The 23,603-nt window shown below is 49.0% G+C and overlaps 1 protein-coding gene across 1 annotated transcript in view; it reads right to left on the reverse strand.

The window, feature by feature from the left end:
• The window catches only part of LOC139391013 (A disintegrin and metalloproteinase with thrombospondin motifs 2-like), a 200,727-nt gene that overhangs the window by 105,943 nt on the left and 71,181 nt on the right, over positions 1-23,603 (reverse strand). Inside the window, exon 3 of the mRNA XM_071138476.1 lies at positions 12,036-12,207. Within this exon, the coding sequence (XP_070994577.1) occupies positions 12,036-12,207 (172 nt within the window). The remainder of the gene's footprint in view (positions 1-12,035; positions 12,208-23,603) is intronic.

Below are 23,603 nucleotides of genomic sequence, written 5' to 3' on the forward strand. Positions count from 1 at the left end.
AATCAACCCAAACAGATACAGGTATTAGTGAATCAACCCAAACAGATACAGCTATTACTGAATCAACCCAAACAGATACAGCTATTACTGAATCAACCCAAACAGATACAGTTATTACTGAATCAACCCAAACAGATACAGCTATTACTGAATCAACCCAAACAGATACAGCTATTACTGAATCAACCCAAACAGATACAGCTATTACTGAATCAACCCAAACAGATACAGCTATTACTGAATCAACCCAAACAGATACAGTTATTACTGAATCAACCCAAACAGATACAGTTATTACTGAATCAACTCAAACAGATACAGCTATTACTGAATCAACCCAAACAGATACAGCTATTACTGAATCAACCCAAACAGATACAGCTATTACTGAATCAACCCAAACAGATACAGCTATTACTGAATCAACCCAAACAGATACTGCTGTTCTGGGTGAACACAGACTGTAGTGCTGTTCTGGGTGAACACAGACTGTAGTGCTGTTCTGGGTGAACACAGGCTGTAGTGCTGTTCTGGGTGAACAAAGACTGTAGTGCTGTTCTGGGTGAACACAGACTGTAGTGCTGTTCTGGGTGAACACAGACTGTAGTGTGGAGCTGTGCAGATTACACTCCACTCACACTACTGTGTAATTATCTAAGCAATACTGCTAGCAGACCTGAAACAGATACAGTTATTACTGAATCAATACAAACAGACACAGTTATTACAGAATCAACCCAAACAGACACAGTTATTACTGAATCAACCCAAACAGATACAGCTATTACTGAATCAACCCAAACAGATACAGTTATTACTGAATCAACCCAAACAGATATAGCTATTACTGAATCAACCCAAACAGATACAGCTATTAGTGAATCAACCCAAACAGATACAGCTATTAGTGAATCAACCCAAACAGATACAGCTATTACTGAATCAACCCAAACAGATACAGTTATTACTGAATCAACCCAAACAGACACAGTTATTACTGAATCAACCCAAACAGATACAGCTATTACTGAATCAACCCAAACAGATACAGTTATTACTGAATCAACCCAAACAGATATAGCTATTACTGAATCAACCCAAACAGATACAGCTATTAGTGAATCAACCCAAACAGATACAGCTATTAGTGAATCAACCCAAACAGATACAGCTATTACTGAATCAACCCAAACAGATACAGTTATTACTGAATCAACCCAAACAGATACAGCTATTACTGAATCAACCCAAACAGATACAGTTATTACTGAATCAACCCAAACAGATACAGCTATTACTGAATCAACCCAAACAGATACAGCTATTACTGAATCAACCTCTATAAAAACCCTGATAGAGACAGCTATTAAAACTGTTAGGCTACGTAAGCCAGCCTCTACTACAGACACAGCCGTTATCACTGAAAGTCTCTGACACTGGCAGACTGAAACCAGCCTGAAACCAGCTTGAAAAAAGCCTGGCGGCCTAAACACTGATAAATAAAATGTAGCTCAGTGTTAAAGAGAAAATATATTCCAAGAGTAGAAACATACATTAGTCTCTAATAGGGACACAATCCTCAACACTCATCAATTCCATTATCAACACATTCCTCCAGACCCAAACACACACTCCAAACTTCTGAACCATATTAGCATCCACTCTGATCTCTGTGGCCCTAAAGGGGATTCACGATGTCTGCGGAGCAGCTAGTTAGGCCATTGTGTGTGTTTTCAGCGAGGTAGGCCATTGTGTGTGTGTGTGTGTGTTCAGCGAGGTAGGCCATTGTGTGTGTGTGTTCAGGGAGGTAGGCCATTTTGTGTATTTACAGCGAGGTAGGCCATTGTGTGTGTGTGTGTGTGTGTGTGTGTGTGTGTGTGTGTGTGTGTGTGTGTGTGTGTGTGTACAGCGTGGTAGGCCATTGTGTGTGTGTGTGTTCAGAGAGGTAGGCCATTGTGTGTGTGTGTGTTCAGCGAGTTAGGCTATTGCGTGTGTGTGTGTGTGTGTTCAGCAAGGTAGGCCATTGTGTGTGTGTTTGTGTGTTCAGCGAGGTACGCCACTGTGTGTGTGTGTGTTCAGTGAGGTATGCCATTGTGTGTGTGTGTGCGTGTGTGTATGTGTGCGTGTGTGTGTGTGTGTGTGTGTGTGTGTGTGTGTGTGTGTTCAGCGAGGTAGGCCATTGTCTGTGTGTGTGTGTGTTCAGCGAGTTAGGCTATTGCGTGTGTGTGTGTTCAGCAAGGTAGGCCATTGTGTGTGTGTGTGTGTGTGTGTGTGTGTGTGTGTGTTCAGCGAGGTAGGCCATTGTCTGTGTGTGTGTGTGTTCAGCGAGTTAGGCTATTGCGTGTGTGTGTGTTCAGCAAGGTAGGCCATTGTGTGTGTGTGTGTGTGTGTGTGTGTGTGTGCGTGTGTGTGTTCAGCGAGGTACACCACTGTGTGTGTGTGTGTGTGTGTGTTCAGCGAGGTATGCCATTGTGTGTGTGTGTGTGTGTGTGTGTTCAGCAAGGTAGACCATTGTCTGTGTGTGTGTGTTCAGCGAGTTAGGCTATTGCGTGTGTGTGTGTTCAGCAAGGTAGGCCATTGTGTGTGTGTGTGTGTGTGTGTGTGTGTGTGTGTGTGTGTGTGTGTGTGTGTGTGTGTGTGTGTGTGTGTGTGTGCGTGTGTGTGTTCAGCGAGGTACACCACTGTGTGTGTGTGTGTGTGTGTGTTCAGCGAGGTATGCCATTGTGTGTGTGTGTGTGTGTGTGTGTTCAGCAAGGTAGACCATTGTCTGTGTGTGTGTGTTCAGCGAGTTAGGCTATTGCGTGTGTGTGTGTTCAGCAAGGTAGGCCATTGTGTGTGTGTGTGTGTGTTCAGCGAGGTACGCCACTGTGTGTGTGTGTGTGTGTTCAGCGAGGTATGCCATTGTGTGTGTGTGTGTGTGTGTGTGTATGTGTGTGTATGTGTGTGTGTGTGTGTGTGTGTTCAGCGAGGTAGACCATTGTCTGTGTGTGTGTTCAGCGAGGTAGGCCATTGTGTGTGTGTGTGTGTGTGTGTGTGTTCAGCGAGGTACGCCACTGTGTGTGTGTGTGTGTGTGTTCAGTGAGGTATGCCATTGTGTGTGTGTGTATGTGTGTGTATGTGTGTGTGTGTGTGTGTTCAGCGAGGTAGACCATTGTGTGTGTGTGTTTTCAGCGAGGTAGGCCACTGTGTGTGTCAAATCAAATCAAATAAAATTGTATTGGTCACGTACACATGGTTAGCAGATGTTAATGCGAGTGTAGTGAAATGCTTGTGTGTGTGTCCAGCGAGGTGGGCCATTGTGTGTATGTTCAGCGAGGTAGGCCATTGTGTGTGTGTGTGTGTGTGTTCGCTAAGAAATGCCAGTACATCACGCATCCTGACACAAAGACAAGGACGTCGCTGGAGAGGCTGTCGAAGGCTGTCCTTGAGTCTCCCTGCATGCATTCCTGTGGGGACCTGTACAATGCCAGCAATGCTGGGAGAGAGAGAAAAACACACACCCACTGAGCCATCAGCAGCCAACAACAACAACCATCCCTCACGATTCTCATTCTGCCGATTCACATAGCTGAATGAGAGTTATGACTGGTCCCTTCACACACACAGCCCCATACAAACATTATCACGCAGACACGGACACACACATATAGGCACGTACGTCAGTGCACAAATACTGTGCATAAGTTCCACACAGATAAATACTACTCTTCTCCTTTTCTGCATCCTATGACTAGCACTGTCCCCTTTCCTCCCTGCCGGCTCGGCCCTCCTAGTCCGTGGCTGAGTGATTGGGAGCTTACAGAACAAGGCTGCGGGGAGCTGAGCGAAAAGGCTCGACCCCATCCCCTTCTCAGGACCATCCCTGGAAAGCTTATCCCATTCCTCACTTCCCTCATCAATTCATCCCTCTGAATTCAAAATGGCCTGAGTCACTCCCCTCCTCAAAAAAAACACTTGACTCATCTGACGTCAAAACCTATAGACCTGTATCTCTTCTTATTTTTCTTTCCAAAACACTGTCTCTGATCAACTTTCTTGCTATCTCTCTCAGAATGATCTTCTTGACCCTAACCAGTCAGGCTTCAAGACGGGTCACTCAACCGAATTACCTTGGCGTGACCCTGGACATCACCTTGTCCATCTCTGCAAACATCAAAGCAGTGACCCGCTCCTGCAGGTTCATGCTCTACAACATCCGTAGAGTACGTCCCTGCCCCACACAGGAAGCAGCGCAGGTCTTTAATCCAGGCACTTGTCATCTCCCATCTGGACTACTGTAACTCTCTGTTGGCTGGGCTCCCAGCTTGTGCCATAAAACCCAGCAAATTATCCAGAACGCTGCAGCTTGCCTGGCTTTCAACTTTACCACCCCAACACTTGCACTGTCCACTCTCCCACCCCAAAATTCCTTATGTTAAGCAAATCAGACAAAACGATTTGACTGTTTTTGATTTATTTACGGATAGCCAGCGGCACTCTCCAACATTCAGACATCATTTACAAACTGAGCATTTGGATTTAGTGAGTCCGTCAGATCAGAGGCAGTAGGGATGACCAGGGATGTTCTCTATTTAGTGAGTCCGTCAGATCAGAGGCAGTAGGGATGACCAGGGATGTTCTCTATTTAGTGAGTCCGTCAGATCAGAGGCAGTAGGGATGACCAGGGATGTTCTCTTGATATGTACGTGAATTGGACCCTTTTCCTGTCCTGCTAATCATTCCAAATGTAACAAGTACTTCTGGGTGTCAGGGAAAATGTATGGAGTAAAAAGTAAAAATGTTTCTTGAAGAATGTAGTGGAGTAAATATAAAAGTTGTCAAAAATATTATTTGTAAAGTAAAGTACAGGTACCCCAAAAAACGACTTAAGTAGTACTTTAAAGTATTTTGACTCATGTACTTTACACCACTGGAAAAAAATATGTTTCTGCCTCTGATTCTCCATGCAGTAAGGCCAGCGGCTACAACCAACACATCCCAACCTCAACACATCACAAACCCAAAACATCACAACCTTCATCTATTCAAAGTTTCCTTCATTTGAATAACTCCCATTCCTCTCATTGTATTGGACAGCCACGAATGTTCCATCTTCCCTGAAGGCTCTTGGGTCAGCCTGATCACTAGAAATATACTTACATTTCGGTTGTCCTTTGGGTGCTGGACCATTCTTGATACACAGGAAACTGTTGAGTGTGAAAAACCCAGCAGCGTTGCAGTTCTTGACACATTTGAACTGGTGCGCCTTCATTGCCTTCAGAAAGTATTCACACCCCTTGACTTTTCCCCCATTGTGTTGTGTTACAGCCTGAATTTAAAATGGATTAAACTAAGAAGTTCTGTCCCTGGCCTACACACAATAAACCATAATGTCAAAGTGGAAAATGAAAAGCTGAAGTCTATTCAACCACTTTGTTATGGCAAGTCTAAATACTGTAAGTTGAGTAAAACTGTGCATAACATTGCATGGACTCACTCTGTGTGCGATAATAGTGTTAATCATGATTTTTGAATGACTACCTCATCTCTATACCCCACACATACAAGTCTATACACAATAAAACATATTCCTGTTTGCAATAACACACTAAAGTAAAACTGCAAGAAATGTGGCAAAGAAATGAACTTCATGTCCTGAATACAAAGTGTTATATTCGGGGCAAATCCAACACATCACTGAGTACCACTCTTTATATTTTCAACAATTGTGGTGGCTGCATCATGTTATGCGTATGCTTGTCATCGGCAAAGTTTTTTAGGATAAAAATACACAGAATAGAGCTAAGCACAGGCAAATCCTAGAGGAAAACCTGGTTTAGTCTGCAGACACTGGGAGACACATTTTCAACAGGACAATAACTTTAAACACAAGCTCAAATATACACTGTAGTTGCTTTACAAGACAACATTGAATGTTCCTGAGTGGCCTAGTTACAGTTTTGACTTAAATTGGCTAGAAAATGTATGGCAAGACTGTCTAGCAATGTTCAACAACCCATTTGACAGAGCTTGGAGAATTATTTTAAAGAATAATGTGCAAATATTGTACAATCCAGGTGTGCAGCGCTCGTAGAGACTTACCCAGGAAGACTCACAGCTGTCATGGTTGCCAAAAGTGATTCTAACATGCATTGACTCAAGGGTGTGAATACTTATGTAAATTAGATATTTCTGTATTTCATTTGCAATTTTAAAAACGTAAAAAATATATGTTTTCACTTTGTCATTATGGGGTTTTGTGTGTAGATAGGTGAGAGAAAAAATGATATTTAATATATTTTAAATTCTGGATTTAACACAACAAAATGTGGAATAATACAAGGAGTATGAATACTTTCTGAAGGAAATATAAATATTTTGTCTTGCCCATTCACCCTCTGAATGGCACACATACCCAATCCATGCCTCAGTTGTCTCAAGGCTTAAACATCCTTCTTGAACCTTTTGTCACGACGTTGGCTCCCCTGCCTGTTCGGGCGGTGCTCGGTGGTCGTCGTCACCGGCCTACTAGAAGTTGGCTCCCCTGCCTGTTCGGGCGGTGCTCGGTGGTCGTCGTCACCGGCCTACTAGAAGTTGGCTCCCCTGCCTGTTCGGGCGGTGCTCGGTGGTCGTCGTCACCGGCCTACTAGAAGTTGGCTCCCCTGCCTGTTCGGGCGGTGCTCGGTGGTCGTCGTCACCGGCCTACTAGAAGTTGGCTCCCCTGCCTGTTCGGGCGGTGCTCGGCGGTCGTCGTCACCGGCCTACTAGCCGCCACCGATCCCTTTTTCATTGTCTGTTTGTTTTGTCTTATTAGTTGCACCTGCGTCTATTTGTGTGCTTGATGGGCTTCCTTATTTAAAGTGCGTTTACCCGCCCTTGTTTCGTGCGGGATTACTCAAAATGTGGACCAACCCAACACACAGGGTACCAGGTCCAGAGCACGAACACCAATAAACATACACACGTAACGTGTGGTGTTCGTGCTCTGGACCTGGTACCCTGTGTGTTGGGTTGGTCCACATTTTCCGTGCCCTGTGTTGTTGGGCATTATTCTCAGTGCGATATTAAAAGTGCACCTAATGTTCCTAATGTTTTGTCCATCAGTGTAGACAAGATACACTCTGTGGTTTATCACTGCAGCCTAACACACTCACATGGCTACAGATTGTATTCCTGTTGGCTGTTCATAAGATCCCAGTTTAGTACCACAGCCTGCATTCACACACACACACACACACACACACACACACACACACACACACACACACACACACACACACACACACACACACACACACACAGACAAATACACATCGCTGACATGCAGTCACACACACTCTAATGAACACACACACTGCTGGAATGTCATGTTCCGGTCTCTTTAAACACACATTACAAGATAACATCATCCAGTCATTTGCTCAGCGGTCGTACAAGGAATATTACAGCTCAGTTAAACATGAGGAAACCATGTCAAAACTGAGGCCTGTTCAAGCATGCACGTTAAGCGAGCACTCTGCAATGGCAGTTGGTCCCACACCTCTCTGCAGAGTGCCATACTTAGCACGGCAACTTTGCTTGTGGGTGTGTTCATGCGTATGTAATGAGGAGGGGAAGAAAGTCACACGCCATCTCATTATCTATGAGCTGCTATCCTGAGGATGGTTACATAAGAAGTGATGCTACTCTATTAGCAAAGTAATATGTTATCCTTATGTTTACCACTTCACATGAATACAATAATGATTTCCGTGAGGCCAAGTGTAGCTAAATGCTACATTAACAGCTTAATGATCACTCACAGACCCACAGACGCACACACATTACAAACGTGTGAAGACGGGCTGCTAGGAGGTTTTCTAGTGATCACGGTATATCCTACACCGGAAGAAAAGGTGATAATCTTTTCAAAACACTGTAATCACTATAATGAAATAAACTCTCTATCACAGACACTATAATCATGCTCTCTCTCTCTCATACAAATACACACATACACACACACACACACGCACGCACGTGCACACACACACGCACACGCACACACACACACACACACACACACACACACACACACACACACACACACACACACACACACACACACACACAGGCTGTGCTCCAGATGTGTGGGTCATAACGGTGCTATTACCCAGGAGCCTCATCTGGTGTTAAGCACAGAGTGACGGCTCAAAAAGAGACCTGCCTGTCAAGAACACTGAGACACACTGTAGAGACATACTGTAGACCCACAGGAGTTAAGCAGGTGAGAAATGCTGTAAAACAGGGAGAGAGAGAGAGAGAGAGAGAGAGAGAGAGAGAGAGAGAGACAGACAGAGAGAGAGACACAGAGAGAGAGACACAGAGAGAGAGAGAGACACAGAGAAAGAGAGAGACACAGAAACACAGAGAGAGACACAGAGACACAGAGAGAGACACAGAGACACACAGAGAGAGAGACAGAGAGACAGAAAGAGACAGAGAGAGAGAGAGACAGAGAGACAGAGAGAAACACAGAGACACAGAGAGAGAGAGACAGAGAGACAACGAAAGAGAGGGAGAGGAAAGAGAGAAAGAGACACAGAAAGAGAGGGAGAGAGATATACAGAGAGCGAGAAGTAGAGTGTGAGAGAGAGAGAGATATAGAAAGAGAGGTCAGAGGTCACAGAGGAGAAGACAGGAAGCAGCTGGCTGCTAGAGTATCTCCTCTCCAAATGCCTGTAATTTAACCTGAACCAGGGCTCTCTCATACTGTGTGTAATTTACCCTGAACCAAGACTCTCTCATACTGTGTATAATTTACCCTGGATCAAGGCTCTCTCATACTGTGTATAATTTACCCTGGACCAAGGCTCTCTCATACTGTGTATAATTTACTCTGGACCAAGGCTCTCTCATACTGTGTATAATTTACCCTGGACCAAGGCTCTCTCATACTGTGTATAATTTACCCTGGACCAAGGCTCTCTCATACTGTGTATAATTTACCCTGGACCAAGGCTCTCTCATACTGTGTATAATTTACCCTGGACCAAGGCTCTCTCATACTGTGTATAATTTACCCTGAACCAAGGCTCTCTCATACTGTGTGTAATTTACCCTGGACCAAGGCTCTCTCATACTGTGTATAAGTTACCCTGAAACAAGACTCTCTCTGTGGTGAGTGTGTGTGTGTATGTGTGTCTTAAGTGTGTACTCTGTATTTATGCAATGCATGTGAGTGTCCATCGCCTCTATCCGGGTAGTTCAGGTCTATGGTACTAGTTACCACTGTAACATCCTTCATATCTATAGATTCTATTCTTTGATGGACATGACATCCTACAGAGGCCAGCTGGTGTTAGTGTGCAATGACAGGATACAGTATCCTGTTACGCCTACCTATAATCAACAGCTTTTTACAGTACACCCACTACGCTACCTACGTCTTTCTGAAAACCAATGCATTGGGAAACACTGTCCTAGATCAGATGTGTGAGGGGGAGTCGACAAGGGCCTAGAGATAGAGATATGTCCTGTCTGCCTTCCTTCCTTCACTCAGACAGACTGTGGAGCAAAGCCATCTTGCTTTGGGGCGAATATGAAGCCGTCAGTGTGGAATGGAGCCATGTTGCTTTGGGGCAGTCGGTTAGCTGATGGAGACTGATAGGAGTTGGTGTACTGTCTGATCAGATAGAGATGAACTAAAGTAACGTATGTAAGACAAGGCCTGCTGTATCAACCAACATGTGAGAGAGTCGATACACACAGGAGATTAAAGGTAGCTCTTTCTGCACGTTCCAGAACGGAACGTGGTATGTTATCACCCTGGTCTTATGTGAAGGTAGACACACACACACACACACACACACACACACACACACACACACACACACACACACACACACACATGCATACACACACACAGACACACTCCAAAAGTGTTTCAGCTGTACTGAAAGTCACTGGAAACTCTTTTTAGTCAATGCTTAGTCACGACCCTCTGCTAAAACTCCTGCATTACATGACCCACTATGTTTATACTGCAAGGTACGGAACAAGCAGGGAGAGAGAAAGAGAGAAGGGCAGAGAGAGAGAGAAGAGAGAAACGAGAGGGAGAGAGAGCGCTCAGGGGAGAACCCCTCACTTAGACACTAAGGCAGTGAGTAGACACTGAGCTACAGTGACTGGCACCATTAGCCTCTCTCTGACCCCTCACTGTTCCACTGAAAACAGAGTCAGAACCAACACAGTACCCAGCTCCCCCAGTCTCACTACGCCACTGGTCTGACCTGCGGAATCACAGCCTATAGTTCCATAGGTTTATTCTACAACAAAACATCCGAAATGTACCAACTGCATGTGAAATATAGATCTGCCTGTACATTCTATCTGGGCAATGTCTATGGTGTGAGTGAGCCCAGGCCAGATGAGGAGGATTGTGGGAAAAATCCATGTAGTGGTCCATCTGTCTGTGCATGTCTAAGTCCCCTGGACAAAAACACACCGCTCTCCTCAGACAGTCCTGGACAGTGTACTGTTGTTACTCACAGACACAGTGAGGGGTGGGAGAAGAAAGAAAGAGAAAGAGGGATGAAACAAAAGAGGATGAGAGGATGTGGAGTCAAAGGAAAAGAAGAAAGGTGAGGAAAGGGGAAACAAGAGACGAAAAAAGGAAGTGGAGAAGAGAGTGATGTCAGACCAATATGAGGGATGGGAAGATGGATGAGAGAAAATGAAGATGGATGAGAGAAAATGAAGATGGAGGAAAGAAAAGGTGCAAATATAGAAAGAGAGCGTGAGGGAGAGACAAGACAGGTTGAAATATAGGATCCTCTGTCTGTCCGGTAAAATAATGATAATGCCGAGTTTTCAACAGTAGCGATTCATTGATGAATGTGCAACATTAATAATGAAGGTTGCTATCTCCACTTAGAGAGAGAGAGAGATTTTTCACATCATAAGCTGTGGGAAAGGTGTGAATCAATGCCCTGCGTGTCGTGGAACAAAAGGCTAAATTTAGCTGGCCAATACACTGACTGTCCATAACCAGGAAATGAATAAGATATTTATTAATAGGCAGGTCGTTAGGTAGACCCTGCGCGGCAGATTTGAATAAATTATACATTTATTCAAAATTAGATCATAAATGAATACATTAATTAATGTCGCTAATTTATCAGCACAGTGCTCGGGTGAAGAGAGAGCAGGATGAACAGGAAAGAGGACAGGGGGTAAGAGAAAGGGAAAGATTAACTCAGTCTCAGTGGGTGGGGGTGGTCGTTGTTACTCCTTCCTGAGATCTTAACTGGGTCTCTCTCTCAATTCACTTCAATGGGCTTTATTGGCGTCGGAAACACATGTTTACATTGCCAAAGCAAGTGAAATAGACAGGAAATAAACAAGGGAAATAAACAATCAAAAATGAACAGTAAACATTACACCCACAAAAGTTTTAAAAGAATATAGGCATTTCAAATGTTATAATATTGACTATGTTGTAACAATGTGCAAGTAGATAAAGTATGAAAGGGTCGCTCTCTCTGTCTCTCTCCCTCTCTCTCTCTCTCTCTGTGTCTCTCTCTCTCACTCTCTCTCTCACTCTCTCTGTCTCTCTCTCTCTCTCTCTCTCTGTCTGTGTCTCTATCTGTACCTCTCTGTCTCTCTCTCTCGCTCTCTCTCTCTATCTCTCTCTCTCTACATTATTGATGCACCTCTAGGTGCCAAATTGATGATGATATAATGTCCAGGACTTCCATCTCACGGATAAAAGTCTTAAATAATTGCAGTCTCATCATCTTACATTACAGTGAAAAGTAGAAATAGACCCTGTTGAATAAACTGCTATTAGAACACAGATGTTGATAACAAGGTGCTGGTGAATCTCACATTCACAACATCACCTAACACCCCAACATGAAATTGGGGTGTTATACCAGTCTATCATTCCCACACATGAATGCACACATGAACACACAACCATGTACTGTGCGATCACAGGTTTGGATTGCTAATCTGTGGTGAAGTATGTCATATGCCACGTTGGTAAGCAGGAAGTAGGTAAACCAATCACAGACCTCTAGAGTGGTAGCCTGCAGCGGGGCCACTGACTGGCATCTTCTTCACGGAGGAAGAGCGGTAGACGATGTGTTGACGCCCTCCTCCTCCCTCCTCCTCCCCCATCACTCCATTCCCCCTCTCCACCGGCTCGATGAAGAACTCCTCCTCTTCCATCCTGATCATACCAGCCTGGGAGAGAAATTGAGAGAGGCAGGGAGAGATAGAGGAGGGAGGAAGGGAGAGAGGGCTCTCAGTTAGTCCGTCTTAGTACAATGCATAATAATCATGACATAATAAGCCTGGTTAGGGGCTCATCCACTCATCCACAAGTCATCCCTGTTTTTAAACTTTCCCCTGCTAAAATCCTGGGGATAAGGCACACTTCCAAGGACAGAAGAGAGAGAGAGCGACACTTGGTATCAGAGCCACCGTGGGAGGAAATAAGCTTGTCCAGGTCGGATTCTGCTCTTACATTCCCTGTCAGGTAATTCCCCCTACCCCGCTCCCCACTCTGACACACACACAGAAAAACAGGGGCTCAGAAAATTGCCCGTCACTCTCTCTAACTCCATCTGTCTGTTTAGACAACTGGTAATTACCACGGCAACCGACTGCCGAGGAGCGAAGCCATGGGGGAGACCTGAAGAGGAGGATTCTGGGGCTTTACAGGGAAAAGAAATAAGAGAAAGACATAGAAAAGACACAAACAGTCATCCACCTGATCCGCTCGCTGTGGCCTTCCCTCCTCTCTCTGACAGGATGAAGAAGGGATGGTGTATGATCCTAATGCAGGAGTGTGACGTGTGGGAGGGAGAAATTAGAGACATTGTTGCTTGGCAAAAAAGCTGGGGTAAGTTTTCAGTGAGTGTGCTGTTATTCCAATGCTTACAGCGAGAGCTGCACTGAAGCAGAACTAACTCAAAAACACCACACTACTCCACAGGGGTTCCTTGTGCAGAAATGTCTCACCTCTACTTGAACTCCTATTGACTCTTCTCTACAGTACAGTACACCTCTGGATTACATCTCACTCAATACTCAGGGAGTTACTATAGGTCAGGGGTGTTCAAATCTGACCCTACGAGGTTTGGAGTACTGCTGCTTTTCTGTTCTACCTGATAATTAATTGCACCCACCTAGTGTCCCAGGTCTAAATCACTTTCTGATTACAAGGGAACAATGAAATAAAAAGCAGTGAACTGGCTCCAAGGTCCACATTTTCATTTGAGGGCTAAAGTTCAAATACCTATTTAGGCCAGAGCCCTGTCTGATATGTGGATATGTGGCTTTGTCCAAAAGAAGAGGGGAAAATAATGGCATTTCATGTTCACCCATTCAACTATACCCATGATTTGGACAGGAAGGGATGACATTAAAAGAGGGGCCTACCATTACAACCTCAAACTTAACCTTAAACTTTAGCTTTTAAGAGTCATTTACATCATTACCTGACATTACAGCTCCTGCAGGGGAGAATGACAGTAATACAGGATAACTACAGTGCTGAGTAATGTCAGTGAATCAGCAGTATTATTAGGATCCCCGTCAGTGCAGAATAATGTCAGTGAATCAGCAGTATTATTAGGATCCCCGTCAGTGCAGAGTAATGTCAGTGAATCAGCAGTATTATTAGGATCCCCGTCAGTGCAGAGTAATGTCAGTGAATCAGCAGTATTATTAGGACCCCCATCAGTGCAGAGTAATGTCAGTGAATCAGCAGTATTATTAGGATCCCCGTCAGTGCAGAGTAATGTCAGTGAATCAGCAGTATTATTAGGATCCCCGTCAGTGCAGAGTAATGTCAGTGAATCAGCAGTATTATTAGGATCCCATCAGTGCAGAGTAATGTCAGTGAATCAGCTGTATTATTAGGATCCCGTCAGTGCAGAGTAATGTCAGTGAATCAGCAGTATTATTAGGATCCCGTCAGTGCAGAGTAATGTCAGTGAATCAGCAGTATTATTAGGATCCCCATCAGTGCAGAGTAATGTCAGTGAATCAGCAGTATTATTAGGATCCCGTCAGTGGTGCCAGTCACTATAGCTTAGTGTCTTCTCACTTGGTGTCTTAGCGATGGGTTCTCCCCTGAGCGCTCTCGCTCTCTCGCTCTCTCTCTCTCTTGCTCTCTGTCTCTCTCTCTCCACTCATCCCTCTGTTCTCTCTGAGCCGTGGTGCGGCATTCCGATCGGCGCTGATGGATCTGTGCTGGTGCATTGCTTCCCGCTCCGGAATACCAAGCAGACGGTAGAGGAGAGCCATGTCAAAGAACAATATGACATGTGGGACTGGGAGACATGGTCAGATCGATCAGCGACAGGGAGGAGTGAGAGGGAGGAGGGTGGGAGAGAGTTTCTATAGATTCCAGAGAGAGAGAGCACATCATGTTCTCTCAGAAACAGGAACAAGGAAACATGAACAAGGAAGCAGCTAGGGACCAGTGGAGAATTAAGGGAGTTTATTGGACAACTGTCTGGAACTTTCTTCTATTCAATATCAGAGAATAAAGAATGATTAAGAATGATGGAAAATATGATTAAATATAACCATTTAAGGTTAGAGAACAATCCCTTCACTGATAGAGGTTCTCTATCTCTCACCAGCTATTTATTTCAGACACTTTATCAATGGAACGGAAATGGACACTACATACAAAGCAGAGGAACACTCATTACTCATTATTAATTCTGATTCATCTAGACTAGGGAGGGGCAACAAACAGAACTCATCATGAGGGGCAGCAGTGTCTCAACAATTGTTTTATTCTAACTCTCAACAGTAATTTGAGTCCCCGACTGAGTTATTTTTTAATTGGTCCTCGGGACTACAAAACGGGGGGCTGCCAGTCGCCCATCCCTGATCTAGAGTCTAGACCATACACTTCTATTTCTATCTGGCTCTTGTCTTAATGCTACACACACACACACACACACACACACACACACACACACTAAATGTAGCACTCGAAGACAGTAGGCTATTATTACCTTTCTGGTCATTGAGACCCTGACACAAACCACAACCCTCCTGAGGCCTTGAAGTCATCATCTCAGAGCTCCACGGCCCACACAACCAAGAGGAGACTTGCACCCGTTTCCCTATATAGTGCACTACTTTTAACCAGGGCTCTGGTCAAAGGTAGAGCACTATGTAGGGAAAGGGTGCCATTTGGGATGCAACCTCTATATTTAAGGACATACTGGGACTATACACTGAGTGTACAAACATTAAGAACACCTTCCTAATATTGAGTTGCACCCCCTTTTGCCCTCAGAAGAGCCTCCATTCGTTGGGACATGGACTGTACAAGGTGTGGAAAGCGTTCCACAGGGATGCTGGCCCATGTTGACTCAACAAGGTGTGGAAAGTGTTCCACAGGGATGCTGGCCCATGTTGACTCCAATGCTTCCCACAGTTGTGTCAAGTTGGCTGGTACTGGATTGCTTCTCTGAATATCTCGTTCCACTCATCCCACAGATGCTCAATTGGATTGAGACCTTCTGACTGGGCAGGCCACTGCATTAAGCTGAACTCATATTCATAGAACCATTCCAGGACAATCCTAGCCTTTTTTGATAGGCCATTATCCTGCTGAAATCATCAGTTCACCGATGGATACACTGCTGCCATGAAGGGATGGCAATTGGTTGGCAATGCTGTTCAGATATCCTGTGGCATTCAAACGTTGCTCCACTTTTATCAAGGGGCCCAATGTCTGCCATGAAACACACCCCACACCATCACACCACCAGCTGCAATGTTGACACGTAACATGATGGATGCATGTACTCGTGGTTTCCTCCATACCCTAGTCCTCCCATCAGCATCACACAGCAGGAACTGGGATTCATTAGACCTGGCAATGTTTTTCCAATTCTCCAGTGTCCAGTGATTTCGTTCCTTAGCCCATTGCAACCACAGTTTCTTGGTTTTTGCTGAAATAATTGGAACTCTGTAAGGTCGTCGGCTGCCATACCCCATTCGTGTAAAGGTACGATGAGTTGTGTCACGCTGGTATGAGGGATCAGGAGACAGACGCAGGAATGCATAATACCGTTTTTTTATTTAACCAAGGCATTGGAATGAAGACCAAACAAACACGTAACAAAAACACATGGTTGAAACCCAAACAAAAGAGTGAGGAGCACCTCAAATAAATAACACACTCGCAGAATGATTAACGAGACCCATAATCATCTGTGCAATCCACAATGGTACGAGAGCCAAAACACACAGCACAGGTACTCACACGCACGGACATTGTACCAATAACTGACAGCACCACGGTGAACAAAGTGCACATATATACAAATACAATCAGTGGGAATAGGGGACAGGTATGCGCAATGAAAGTTCCAGAGGGATTCATGACAGTGCCCCCCCTGACGCGCTGCACAAGCAACGCAATGACACCGGTCTCGAGGACGATGACAGGAACGTAGTTGGGGTGGCGTCGAACAGACCGGTAGCAGTGGTGTCGGACAGACCAGTAGCAGTGGCGTCAAACAGACCAGTAGCAGTGGCGTCGAACGGACCAGTAGAAGTGGCGTCGGACAGACCAGTAGCAGTGGCGTCAAACAGACCAGTAGCCGTGGCGTCAAACAGACCAGTAGTAGTGGCGTCGAACAGACCAGTAGCCGTGGCGTCGGACAGACCAGTAGCACTGGCGTCGAACAGACCAGTAGCAGTGGCGTCGGACAGACCAGTAGCAGTGGCGTCGGACAGACCAGTAGCAGTGGCGTCGGACAGACCAGTAGCACTGGCGTCGAACAGACCAGTAGCAGTGGCGTCGGACAGACCAGTAGCAGTGGCGTCGAACAGACCAGTAGCCGTGGCGTCGGACAGACCAGTAGCAGTGGCGTCGAACAGACCAGTAGCCGTGGCGTCGAACAGATCAGTAGCCGTGGCATCAAACAGACCAGTAGCAGTGGCGTCGGACAGACCAGTAGCAGTGGCGTCGGACAGACCAGTAGCAGTGGCGTCAAACAGACCAGTAGCAGTGGCGTCGGACAGACCAGTAGCAGTGGCGTCGGACGGACCAGTAGCAGTGGCGTCAGACAGACCAGTAGCAGTGGCGTCAGACAGACCAGTAGCAGTGGCGTCAAACAGACCAGTAGCAGTGGCGTCGAACAGACCAGTAGCAGTGGCGTCAGACAGACCAGTAGCAGTGGCGTCGGACGGACCAGTAGCAGTGGCGTCAGACAGACCAGTAGCAGTGGCGTCAAACAGACCAGTAGCGGTGGCGTCAGACAGACCAGTAGCAGTGGCGTCGAACAGACCAGTAGCGGTGGCGTCAGACAGACCAGTAGCAGTGGCGTCAAACAGACCAGTAGCAGTGGCGTAGGACAGACCGGTAGCAGTGGCGTCGGACAGACCAGTAGTAGTGGCGTCAAACAGACCAGTAGCAGTGGCGTCGAACAGACCAGTAGCAGTGGCGTCAAACAGACCAGTAGCAGTGGCGTCAAACAGACCAGTAGCAGTGGCGTCGGACAGACCAGTAGCCGTGGCGTCGAACAGATCAGTAGCAGTGACGTCGGACAGACCAGTAGCCGTGGCGTCGAATAGACCAGTAGCCGTGGCGTCGGACAGACCAGTAGCAGTGGCGTCGGACAGACCAGTAGCAGTGACGTCGAACAGACCAGTAGCAGTGGCGTAGGACAGACCAGTAGCAGTGACGTCGAACAGACCAGTAGCAGTGGTGTCGGACAGACCAGTAGCAGTGGCGTCAAACAGACCAGTAGCAGTGGCGTCGGACAGACCAGTAGCCGTGGCGTCGAACAGATCAGTAGCAGTGACGTCGGACAGACCAGTAGCCGTGGCGTCGAACAGACCAGTAGCCGTGGCGTCGGACAGACCAGTAGCAGTGGCGTCGGACAGACCAGTAGCAGTGACGTCGAACAGACCAGTAGCAGTGGCGTCGGACAGACCAGTAGCCGTGGCGTCGAACAGACCAGTAGCAGTGGCGTCGGACGGACCAGTAGCAGTGGCGTCAGACAGACCAGTAGCAGTGGCGTCGAACAGACCAGTAGCAGTGGCGTCAGACGGACCAGTAGCAGTGTCGTCGAACGGACCAGTAGCAGTGGCGTCGAACAGATCAGTAGCCGTGGCGTCAAACAGACCAGTAGCAGTGGCGTCGGACAGACCAGTAGCAGTGACGTCGAACAGACCAGTAGCAGTGGCGTCGGACAGACCAGTAGCCGTGGCGTCGGACAGACCAGTAGCAGTGGCGTCGGACAGACCAGTAGCCGTGGCGTCGAACAGACCAGTAGCAGTGGCGTCGGACGGACCAGTAGCAGTGGCGTCAGACAGACCAGTAGCCGTGGCGTCGAACAGACCAGTAGCAGTGGCGTCAGACGGACCAGTAGCAGTGGCGTCAGACGGACCAGTAGCGGTGGCGTCGGACAGACCAGTAGCAGTGTCGTCGAACGGACCAGTAGCAGTGGCGTCAGACGGACCAGTAGCGGTGGCGTCGGACAGACCAGTAGCAGTGTCGTCGAACGGACCAGTAGCAGTGGCGTCAAACAGATCAGTAGCCGTGGCGTCAAACAGACCAGTAGCAGTGGCATCGAACAGACCAGTAGCAGTGGCGTCGGACGGACCAGTAGCACTGGCGTCGAACAGACCAGTAGCAGTGACGTCGGACAGACCAGTAGCACTGGCGTCGAACAGACCAGTAGCAGTGGCGTCGAACAGACCAGTAGCAGTGGCGTCGAACAGACCAGTAGCCGTGGCGTCGAACAGACCAGTAGCAGTGGCGTCAGACAGACCAGTAGCGGTGGCGTCGGACGGACCAGTAGCAGTGGCGTCGAACAGACCAGTAGCAGTGGCGTCGGACAGACCAGTAGCAGTGGCGTCGAACAGACCAGTAGCAGTGGCGTCGAACAGACCAGTAGCAGTGGCGTCGGACGGACCAGTAGCAGTGGCGTCGGACAGACCAGTAGCAGTGGCGTCGGACAGACCAGTAGCAGTGGCGTCGAACAGACCAGTAGCAGTGGCGTCGGACGGACCAGAGCAGTGGCGTCGGACGGACCAGTAGCAGTGGCGTCGGACAGACCAGTAGCAGTGGCGTCGGACGGACCAGTAGCAGTGGCGTCGGACAGACCAGTAGCAGTGGCGTCGGCCGGACCAGTAGCCGTGGCGTCGAACAGACCAGTAGCAGTGGCGTCGGACAGACCAGTAGCAGTGGCGTCGAACGGACCAGTAGCCGTGGCGTCGGACAGACCAGTAGCAGTGGCGTCAGACAGACCAGTAGCAGTGGCGTCGGACGGACCAGTAGCAGTGGCGTCGGACAGACCAGTAGCAGTGGCGTCGGCCGGACCAGTAGCCGTGGCGTCGAACAGACCAGTAGCAGTGGCGTCGGACAGACCAGTAGCAGTGGCGTCGAACGGACCAGTAGCCGTGGCGTCGGACAGACCAGTAGCAGTGGCGTCAGACAGACCAGTAGCAGTGGCGTCAGACAGACCAGTAGCAGTGGCGTCAGACAGACCAGTAGCAGTGGCGTCAAACAGACCAGTAGCAGTGGCGTCAAACAGACCAGTAGCCGTGGTGTCAAACAGACCAGTAGCAGTGGCGTCAAACAGACCAGTAGTAGTGGCGTCGGACAGACCAGTAGCAGTGGCGTCGGACGGACCAGTAGCAGTGGCGTCAGACAGACCAGTAGCAGTGGCGTCGAACAGACCAGTAGCAGTGGCGTCGGACGGACCAGTAGCAGTGGCGTCAGACAGACCAGTAGCAGTGGCGTCAGACAGACCAGTAGCAGTGGCGTCAGACAGACCAGTAGCAGTGGCGTCGGACAGACCAGTAGCAGTGGCGTCGAACAGACCAGTAGCAGTGGCGTCGAACAGACCAGTAGCAGTGGCGTCGGACGGACCAGTAGCAGTGGCGTCGGACGGACCAGTAGCAGTGGCGTCGGACAGACCAGTAGCAGTGGCGTCGGACAGACCAGTAGCAGTGGCGTCGAACAGACCAGTAGCAGTGGCGTCGGACGGACCAGAGCAGTGGCGTCGGACGGACCAGTAGCAGTGGCGTCGGACAGACCAGTAGCAGTGGCGTCGGACGGACCAGTAGCAGTGGCGTCGGACAGACCAGTAGCAGTGGCGTCGGCCGGACCAGTAGCCGTGGCGTCGAACAGACCAGTAGCAGTGGCGTCGGACAGACCAGTAGCAGTGGCGTCGAACGGACCAGTAGCCGTGGCGTCGGACAGACCAGTAGCAGTGGCGTCAGACAGACCAGTAGCAGTGGCGTCGGACGGACCAGTAGCAGTGGCGTCGGACAGACCAGTAGCAGTGGCGTCGGCCGGACCAGTAGCCGTGGCGTCGAACAGACCAGTAGCAGTGGCGTCGGACAGACCAGTAGCAGTGGCGTCGAACGGACCAGTAGCCGTGGCGTCGGACAGACCAGTAGCAGTGGCGTCAGACAGACCAGTAGCAGTGGCGTCAGACAGACCAGTAGCAGTGGCGTCAGACAGACCAGTAGCAGTGGCGTCAAACAGACCAGTAGCAGTGGCGTCAAACAGACCAGTAGCCGTGGTGTCAAACAGACCAGTAGCAGTGGCGTCAAACAGACCAGTAGTAGTGGCGTCGGACAGACCAGTAGCAGTGGCGTCGGACGGACCAGTAGCAGTGGCGTCAGACAGACCAGTAGCAGTGGCGTCGAACAGACCAGTAGCAGTGGCGTCGGACGGACCAGTAGCAGTGGCGTCAGACAGACCAGTAGCAGTGGCGTCAGACAGACCAGTAGCAGTGGCGTCAGACAGACCAGTAGCAGTGGCGTCGAACAGACCAGTAGCAGTGGCGTCGGACGGACCAGTAGCAGTGGCGTCAGACAGACCAGTAGCAGTGGCGTCAGACGGACCAGTAGCAGTGGCGTCAGACAGACCAGTAGCAGTGGCGTCAGACAGACCAGTAGCAGTGGTGTCGGACAGACCAGTAGCAGTGGCGTCAGACAGACCAGTAGCAGTGGCGTCAAACAGACCAGTAGTAGTGGCGTCGGACAGACCAGTAGAAGTGGCGTCGGACAGACCAGTAGCCGTGGTGTCAAACAGACCAGTAGCAGTGGCGTCAAACAGACCAGTAGTAGTGGCGTCGGACAGACCAGTAGAAGTGGCGTCGGACGGACCAGTAGCAGTGGCGTCAGACAGACCAGTAGCAGTGTCGTCGAACAGACCAGTAGCAGTGGCGTCGGACAGACCAGTAGCAGTGGCGTCAAACAGACCAGTAGCGGTGGCGTCGGACAGACCAGTAGCAGTGGCGTCGGACAGACCAGTAGCAGTGGCGTCAAACAGACCAGTAGCGGTGGCGTCGGACAGACCAGTAGCAGTGGCGTCAGACAGACCAGTAGCAGTGGCGTCAAACAGACCAGTAGCGGTGGCGTCAGACAGACCAGTAGCAGTGGCGTCAGACAGACCAGTAGCAGTGGCGTCGGACAGACCAGTAGCAGTGGCGTCAAACAGACCAGTAGCAGTGGCGTCAAACAGACCAGTAGTAGTGGCGTCAAACAGACCAGTAGTAGTGGCGTCGGACGGACCAGTAGCAGTGGCGTCAGACAGACCAGTAGCAGTGGCGTCAGACAGACCAGTAGCAGTGGCGTCAGACAGACCAGTAGCAGTGGCGTCGGACGGACCAGTAGCAGTGGCGTCGGACAAACCGGTAGCCGTGGTGTCAAACAGACCAGTAGCAGTGGCGTCAAACAGACCAGTAGTAGTGGCGTCGGACAGACCAGTAGAAGTGGCGTCGGACGGACCAGTAGCAGTGGCGTCGAACAGACCAGTAGCAGTGGCGTCGAACAGACCAGTAGCAGTGGCGTCGGACAGACCAGTAGCAGTGGCGTCAAACAGACCAGTAGCGGTGGCGTCGGACAGACCAGTAGCAGTGGCGTCGGACAGACCAGTAGCAGTGGCGTCAGACAGACCAGTAGCGGTGGCGTCGGACAGACCAGTAGCAGTGGCGTCGGACAGACCAGTAGCAGTGGCGTCAGACAGACCAGTAGCAGTGGCGTCGGACAGACCAGTAGCCGTGGCGTCGAACAGACCAGTAGCAGTGGCGTCGAACAGACCAGTAGCAGTGGCGTCGGACAGACCAGTAGCCGTGGCGTCGAACAGACCAGTAGCAGTGGCGTCGAACAGACCAGTAGCAGTGGCGTCGGACAGACCAGTAGCAGTGGCGTCAGACAGACCAGTAGCAGTGGCGTCGGACAGACCAGTAGCAGTGGCGTCAGACGGACCAGTAGCAGTGGCGTCGAACAGACCAGTAGCAGTGGCGTCGGACAGACCAGTAGCAGTGGCGTCGGACGGACCAGTAGCAGTGGCGTCAGACAGACCAGTAGCAGTGGCGTCGGACAGACCAGTAGCAGTGGCGTCGGACGGACCAGTAGCAGTGGCGTCAGACAGACCAGTAGCAGTGGCGTCGGACAGACCAGTAGAAGTGGCGTCGGACAGACCAGTAGCAGTGGCGTCAGACAGACCAGTAGCAGTGGCGTCGGACAGACCAGTAGCAGTGGCGTCGAACAGACCAGCAGAAGTGGCGTCAGACAGACCAGTAGCAGTGGCGTCAAACAGACCAGTAGCAGTGGCGTCGGACAGACCAGTAGCAGTGGCGTCGGACAGACCAGTAGCAGTGGCGTCAGACAGACCAGTAGAAGTGGCGTCAGACAGACCAGTAGCAGTGGCGTCGGACGGACCAGTAGCAGTGGCGTCGGACAGACCAGTAGCAGTGGCGTCGGACGGACAGGTTGTGGTGGCGTCCGAATGGCCAGTAGCGGCTGCTGAAGTTGCGTTGTCGGACGGACCCGTTGTGGCCACGTCGGATGACCCAGTTGCAGCTGCCGAAGTTGGTCGATTATTCTGTCATGCTGGTATCAAGGATCGGTAGACATACGCAGAATGTGTAATAGGGTTTTTTACTTAGCCCGAATTACGGCGTGCCGTGTAGAGGCATGGGGATGAAGAACAAAGAAACACGTAACAAAAACACAGGGTTGAAACCAAAACAAAAGAGCGAGGAGCACCTCAAATAAATAATACAGGGGACGAGACCTTAAATCTGCGCAATCCACAATGGCGCGAAAGCCAAAACACACAGCACGGGTACTCACACGCACCAACGGACATTGTAACAATAATCGACAGCCCAATGGAAACCAAAGGGCACACTTACACAAGTACTAATCAGTGGGAACAGGGGACAGGTGTGCGTAATGAAAGTTCCGGAGGGATCCGTGACAAGTTGTGCATTCTTTTATGGGTCTTTGGGCACCAATGTTGCACTGGACTGTCAGTTGACTAACGGTAGACCGTCTGTTGCTCTGTACAATTTGTGTCAGCCTCCTTTGTCCTCTTTCATCAATGACCCGTTTTCTACCCCTGGCCTGACGTTGGCTGGGTTCCTTTAGGTGGTAGACCATTCCTGATAGACATGGAAAAATGTTGACCGTGAAAATCCTAGCAGCGTTGCAGTTATTGACACACTCAAACCGGTGCATCTGGCATCTACTACCATACCCTTTTCAAAGGCACCTAAATATTTTATATTGCCCATTCACCTTCTGAGTGGCACACATACCCAATCCATGTCTCAATTGTCTCAAGGCTT

This window comes from Oncorhynchus clarkii, chromosome 31 (genome assembly GCF_045791955.1).
Source record: "Oncorhynchus clarkii lewisi isolate Uvic-CL-2024 chromosome 31, UVic_Ocla_1.0, whole genome shotgun sequence".
In the NCBI taxonomy this organism is placed as follows: Eukaryota; Metazoa; Chordata; class Actinopteri; order Salmoniformes; family Salmonidae; genus Oncorhynchus; species Oncorhynchus clarkii.